The sequence below is a fragment of the Triticum aestivum genome, chromosome 1A (assembly GCF_018294505.1).
Source record: "Triticum aestivum cultivar Chinese Spring chromosome 1A, IWGSC CS RefSeq v2.1, whole genome shotgun sequence".
Lineage (NCBI taxonomy): Eukaryota > Viridiplantae > Streptophyta > Magnoliopsida > Poales > Poaceae > Triticum > Triticum aestivum.
Genome location: NC_057794.1, coordinates 81,300,821 through 81,307,731, shown reverse-complemented (window position 1 = coordinate 81,307,731; position 6,911 = coordinate 81,300,821). Strand labels below are relative to the sequence as shown.

The 6,911-nt window shown below is 50.4% G+C and overlaps 1 protein-coding gene and 1 pseudogene across 1 annotated transcript; both read left to right on the top strand.

Moving 5' to 3' along the window:
• Positions 1-211: 211 nt before the first annotated feature.
• On the top strand, positions 212-1,457 carry LOC123191167 (1-aminocyclopropane-1-carboxylate oxidase). Its single transcript, XM_044603957.1, has one exon. It carries the CDS (start codon positions 322-324, stop codon positions 1,246-1,248), a length of 927 nt encoding a protein of 308 aa, XP_044459892.1. The 5' UTR covers positions 212-321; the 3' UTR covers positions 1,249-1,457.
• Positions 1,458-5,348: 3,891 nt separating this feature from the next.
• On the top strand, positions 5,349-6,911 carry LOC123098789 (septin and tuftelin-interacting protein 1 homolog 1-like; annotated as a pseudogene).

The following is a 6,911-nucleotide window of genomic DNA, read 5'->3' as shown; positions in this document are numbered from 1 at the left end:
ATGACCAATCAATCTGGCGGTCTGCTCTGTTCATTTGCCGGATCCAATCCAACTGAACATGAGCATCCAACAACATCGCAATCTGGCCAGCTACCTCGCAGAAACTTCTTTGTTTCCGGCACATGCACAGAATTTTCTCTTGCATTTATATTTTATGCAGAGAATGTCTCGAGGAGCATCCCGAGCCCTATAAAAAGGCCAGTGGCTCTCACTCACTCCATCTCAACCATCACCTGCAGATAACAACCATCTCATCTCATTGTAGCGAGATCAGATCCGAGCCTACCTAGCTACTCACTCACCTTCGTCAAGAACTTCACCATGGTTGTCCCGGTAATCGACTTCTCCAAGCTCGACGGCGCCGAGAGGGCGGAGACCATGGCGCAGATCGCCGACGGCTGCGAGAACTGGGGCTTCTTCCAGCTGGTGAACCACGGCATCCCGCTGGAGCTACTTGACTGCGTCAAGAAGGTGTGCTCCGAGAGCTACCGCCTCCGGGAGGCGGCGTTCCGGTCGTCCGAGCCCGTGCAGACGCTGGAGAGGCTGGTGGAGGCGGAGCGGCGCGGCGAGGCGGTGGCGCCCGTGGACGACATGGACTGGGAGGACATCTTCTACCTCCACGACGACAACCAGTGGCCCTCCGACCCGCCGGCCTTCAAGGAGACCATGCGGGAGTACCGCGCCGAGCTCAAGAAGCTCGCGGAGCGGGTCATGGAGGCCATGGACGAGAACCTCGGCCTGGACAAGGGCCGCATGAAGGCCGCCTTCACCGGCGACGGCCTCCTCGCGCCGTTCTTTGGCACCAAGGTCAGCCACTACCCGCCGTGCCCGCGCCCGGACCTCATCACCGGGCTCCGCGCGCACACCGACGCCGGCGGCGTCATCCTGCTGTTCCAGGACGACAAGGTGGGCGGCCTCGAGGTGCTCAAGGACGGCGAGTGGCTGGACGTGCAGCCGCTCCCCGACGCCATCGTCGTCAACACCGGCGACCAGGTGGAGGTGCTCAGCAACGGCCGCTACCGCAGCGCGTGGCACCGCGTCCTGCCCATGCGCAACGGCAACCGCCGCTCCATCGCGTCCTTCTACAACCCGGCGTTCGAGGCGGCCATCTCGCCGGCGGTGGGGGAAGGCGCCGCCGCCGCGTACCCGGACTACGTGTTCGGGGATTACATGGATGTGTACAACAAGCAGAAGTTCGATGCCAAGGAGCCAAGGTTCGAGGCCGTCAAGGCGCCAAAGGCAGCTTAAGATTAATCAAGGAGATTAAAAGAAAAATATTTACCTATTAGCTGGCTTTTGTTTTACAATGAAGAAAAAAAAAAGGTAATTTTGGAGTTTATTCAGACGCGTAGCAAATATGATGTGTGGGGATAATTGTGATTGGTTCGGTGTCAAATAATTAGGAAATGAAGTATGGATTTTTCATTGAAAAAGTATCTGATTTTTTCTAGGGGTTATATTGAAGGTATCTGTTTTTTTTTTGTTAACACGGTACAGACGCAAGCGCTCATACATACATGCATACACTCACACTCGACGCACACACGCACACCCTATCTCTGTGAGCACCTTCGAGACACTGAGCTGGCATATCATCTTGAGATTTACGAAGTCACGTAGATGCCTCATCATCGACCGAAATATCTCCTTCCACTGAAAACACATCGCCCGAAACCCTAAAATAAATTTAGGAATAATGCGAGTACCGGGACTTGAATCCTAGTGGGTTGAGATACATCTACTTTCTTTACATTGTTTTGCTTTCTTTACATTGTTTGATTGTGATTTATCCTCTGATCAGTACATCGTTCCACAAGTCAGATCAAGAAAAGTTTCTCTATAAAAGGAAGTCTTGTAGTTCTTGACAAGAAACAGAAGATCTCCACGAACAGTCGAGAAGATCTCACAAAAGATCTAACAAAAGTTTAAGTCTGTGGACTGTCCCGAATCATGATGCAACTTCACCTTCATACAAGGCTCCTGTACTGTTCCAACGTGAATGACAAACCACATTTTTCGATACAAGGTGTATTACAAATTACATTGTAGCATCAAGGATATACAACTCATCATGAGCATATATCTGGCCTCTGCATGATTAAGAAGCACACAAGCAACATCAATCATGCACGTGAGAAAAAAAAGTTAAACACCGGTCACAACAAAGTCATAGTAGACTGAAACTTAGTTTTGCCCCGGTTTTTCATTAATTAACTACGCAATTCTCATCTTCTTAATTAATCAATGAAGCAAATCTTTTACCACTGTTTCGAAGAAAAAAATTGTAAGATCAATGAGGCAAATCTTTTACCACTGTTTTGAAAAAAATTGTAAGAAAAACAAGGCGAAGGCGGAGAGCCGGGAGGGTGGAGGGCCCATATGTACACTATGCCGCCACCCACAACGGGTAAAAACATCCATGGTCATCTGCTCCATACCCATACACTTCTCGAATACACATGAGCGTGTGTATCATTCATTAAAGAAGAAGAGGGGTGGGGAGCCCCAAACCACCGTTACAACAAGTTGCTTATTTACATGCAGGTTTTTATCTGACCTACCCACCACTCACTTGTGGCAAGCTACTCCTGCCCTATCCGATCCACCCTAGCTCGCTCCTCTCCTAAGACCTCCCCATTCAGCAGCCCTGCCTTCACCCAGATAGCTCCCTCTGCTTGTAGCTTTTGCAACACACCTGACAGAGATGGTGTGGAGCCCTTGAACACTATATCATTCCTATGCTTCCACATCGTCCACATTGCCAATAAGCACAATGCTCGTGTGGACTTCCGGTGCTCCATGCTAACATCCTGCCTAGCGCACCATCCTCCCAAAGTATCATCTGGCAGGGGTAGGTATTCCTTCCTGCCAACATGGTGCACCATTGCCATACCTGCCTTGCGAAGACGCGTCCAATGAGTAAGTGTTGTATGGTCTCGTTGTGTTGGTTGCATAAAGGGCAAGTGTCCTGATGTGGCAACCCTCTGCGTGCCAGCCTGTCCGAGGTCCAACATCGGTTCCTGAGAGCAAGCCAGGAAAAGAAGCGGCATCTCAACGGAGCCCTCGACTTCCAAGTAAACGTCGCTGTCGGGGAGAGTTGCCGGCCCATGAATTTGGCCGCATATGCAGATCTTGCTGAGTACCTGCCATTACCCTTCCAGGACCATTGAACCTTGTCCTCCACACCCTCCGTCAACCCAAACTCCGCCAGACTCGTCCAAAGCCGCAAGTATTCCTCCAGCTCCGGTAGCGTGAGGTTGGGGCCAATATCACTAGCCCAAGCACCATTGATGAGCGCATCCGAGACCATCCTCGTCTTCGTGATCTATTTCGGTATTATGTTGTACAGGGCCAGTGCGGTTTCACTTATCCTTGCTCCGTCGACCAACGGTCCTCCCAGAACCTAGTGGTACTACCATCTCCCACCGTCGTACGTATCGCTGCCTGAGCCAAGGCCACTGATTTCGAGGGCACTGAAATGGCGAACTCTGCCCATGATCTCTCCTTGTCTGCCCTCTGGAGCCAAGGCCAGCGAGCATGCAGTGCTTTGTTGAGCCATCTCAAGTCGGGAATTCCCAGGCCACCATCCCACTTAGGTGTACATACCTCCTCCATACCCATACACACAAGAGAAAACAATGGTTGATGTTTCACTCGTCGTAGAGAAGATCATGAACTGAGCCAGTGCATAGACCCATAGATAACCTGCATAAGAGATGAACTTTTAGAGTTAGAAACCATATCATTTGTTTACGATTACAACGGCTTCTCTTTCCTTCCTCACAAGAAAAGGCTTTCCTCCTCCTCCTGGTGGCACCGCTGCCGATCCACCTCACCTTCGATGGCCTTTGGGCCATGGAGGTGCAAAGGACCTCGCCCCCCCCCCCTCTCGCCGGCGAGAGGGACCCAGTTCTCATTCTTGTTACGTTCATCGTCTTGATTGTTACTGTATTGTGGCAGCCATGTCTCTTAGTAGGAATAATGTCTCCCATGTTCTATCCCGTCCTAAGGATTCGGTCGGAGGGCGTGTCGAGGTGTGTGTCTGTCGGATCTCGCAGGATTCGGCAGGTGCTGGTCTTCGACGGATCTGTTTGGATCTGATCTTCATTCATCTTCTTTTGGGTGTTTACAAGTTTGCCTCTTCCAATCTACGGTTTACTTCATCGGCGCTGGTTGCTTCTCTGGTGCGCTGGTCCTATGAGACATTAGCACGATGACTAATAGACCATCTACTACAGCAAAGTTTGCCTGGCTCCAGTGAGAGAAGGGCGATGACGGCAGCGCGCCTTTGGCTCACTCTAGTGCTTGTAGTCGTCGCTAGGTGGTCCATGGACCTGGTTACAATTTTTATTACCTCTGATGCTCTTTGTACTGCCATAATTGAGAATGATAAGATTGAAAGTTTTTTGAAAAAAATAGAAACCAGAAATGCGCATAGAACATAAATTTTAAAAATGTTGATTGTGTATAAAATAATGTTAATCATATATTTAAAAAAAGTTAAAAATGTTCCTAATATATACCAGAAATGTGCAAAATTTATGAAAAAGTAGTCATCAAACACAAATATATTAAAAAATGTTAATCATCTTTTTATAAAATGTTAAACGTGTACAAAAAAATGTCCTCATGTATACGAAAAATGAAGAACATATATTAAAAAATTAACATAAAAACATAAATTAAATAAATGTTGATTGTGTATAAAATCATGTTAATCATATATTTCAAAAAATATTAAACATGTATTTGAATGATGTTCCTGGTATATACCGAAAATGTACAATGTGTATGAAAAAGTAGTCATCAAACTCAAAGTTTGAAAAATGTTAGTTGACTAATCATCCACTGACAACGGGCCCTCAGTTAGTATAGATAATGTTGGCTAAGTGGTGTGTTTGAAAAAAAATCCTCCCTAAATCACACAGATGAGATCTATTTGAAGACTCCAAAATTTGACTGTATAAAATGAGGGTAGCTTTCAAGCTAAACGGTTCTACAAAGTTGAGTTCTTTTCTATGTGATGAAACTAGTGTCTTGTTCGGATTCCACCGTTTTTCGGATGCCAAGGTTACAAAGATCAAAAGTTAGTTCGGGCCCCCGTTAATTCCACTGTCTATGAAAAGTGCTCGCGCATATTTACCGAAATAGTGTTCGTGCATTGTGCGTTTATGCCAAGTCGTACTTATCTCGTCAGTAAATAAGGATGCTTGCTGGAGTCGAAAACGTGTTCAAAGGCTCGTCTCCAATACGGAATCGGTTTATTAGCGTCGAACAGCCGGTCTAGCTATAGCAGTTATATAATGATGCGTACGTACTTCCTATGATATGCAACTCTCATACGCATCGAATCAGCAGAAGGAGCAGCACGCCGGCCGGTTCCAAGCAGCAGCGACGTTCCCTGTTTGGTCCTCGATCGCCTGGCAACGTCGATCGGCGGCATGGCGCTACTGAAGCGCAGCTTCACCGCGGCGCTGCTCGACGAGGGCGACGACTCGTCGTACCCGTTGAAGATGCCGGGCAGCCTCGCGCGCACCACCGCGCCGGTGGCCAAGATGATGCGGCTGTGGAACTACAAGCAAGGCTCGGGCCTCGGCGCGCACGGCCAGGGCATCGTCGCCCCTATAAAGGCCATCCGGCATTGCTCCACCGCCGGCATCGGCCACTCCGAAACGACGTACAAGCAGTGGCGGAGCCAGCTATCTGGCAAGGCCTGGCAGCTGCCACACCTAAATTTGAACCGAATGCACTAGTACACCTACGTGCTGGATATGGACCTGGTACTACAAGTACGTAGCCGGTGGGGATGATGTAAAACTCCGCCGAACAGAGCACGAGTACATGCAGGATAATAAAATATGGTACTTAAATTTGTATTTTAGTTGTATTTGCAAAACACAAAGTATTTATATATCTAATATTCTAGACAGTTTTTGGTCAATTGCATTTTACATGCTTTTCTCCTTCATAAGCTCCGCCACACCTGAAAATTATTTCTGCATTCGCCACTGCGTACAAGAACGGCCTGCATGGCGCGCCGGCGCCGTCGCCGCCGGCCCAGGACGAGTGGCACGAGTCGGCGGCCGTCTCACGAGCCCTGCGCCTCGAACGGGACTGCTGCAAGAGGACCCTCGCGCTGCTGCGCGACGTGAAGCTTCAAGGCGACGACAGCGCGGAGACGGCGGAGGCGCTGGCGGCGGTCGTCAAGTCCGAGCGGGCGCTCCGGGGGAAGAAGCGTGCACTGGGAGCGTGGAGGGCTGCGTTGCCTGCTCCGACCGTCCAGCACACATAGTTTTTAATGCCATAGCCCGCTATTTAAAACATTGCCAGCACATCGTGGAGCTGGTTCTCACGCCGAGGATCGCCGTGAAAGCGCGAGAGTGGGAGCCGTTGTGGAGCCCGGGCTGCGACCACTGGCTACGCCCGTGGATCCCCTTGATCGGACATTTGCCGGAGAGCCTCTACGGCACCGTGGAGAGCAAGATCAGCGACGGCTGCTACGACGTCATCTCCCCATGGAAAGACTACCTGGACCCGACGCATTGGGAGATCTTCTCCCGGCGTCACATCTTGCCTAGGCTCACACGGTGGCTGCAACAGCTGAAGATCACACCACCGAAGCAGCGCGACACTAAGTTCCGCGAGGTCATGTCGTGGACGCCTCTCGTGCGCACCGAGGACGTGGTGTCGATCCTGGAGCAGGAGTTTTTCGGCAAATGGGAGAGCGCGCTGCGCCACTGGCTGCAGTCCGCGAGGCCGTCGTCGGGGGAGGCCGCGGCCTGGTGCGCCGGCTGGAAGAACCTCTTCGCCCCGGAGCTGCTCGAGAACGCGTGGTCGCATGGCTGGAGTCTGGCGTTGCCATGGTGGATCGAGAAGCGGAAGACCTCGGCCGTCTTGTTTGTCAAAGTTGA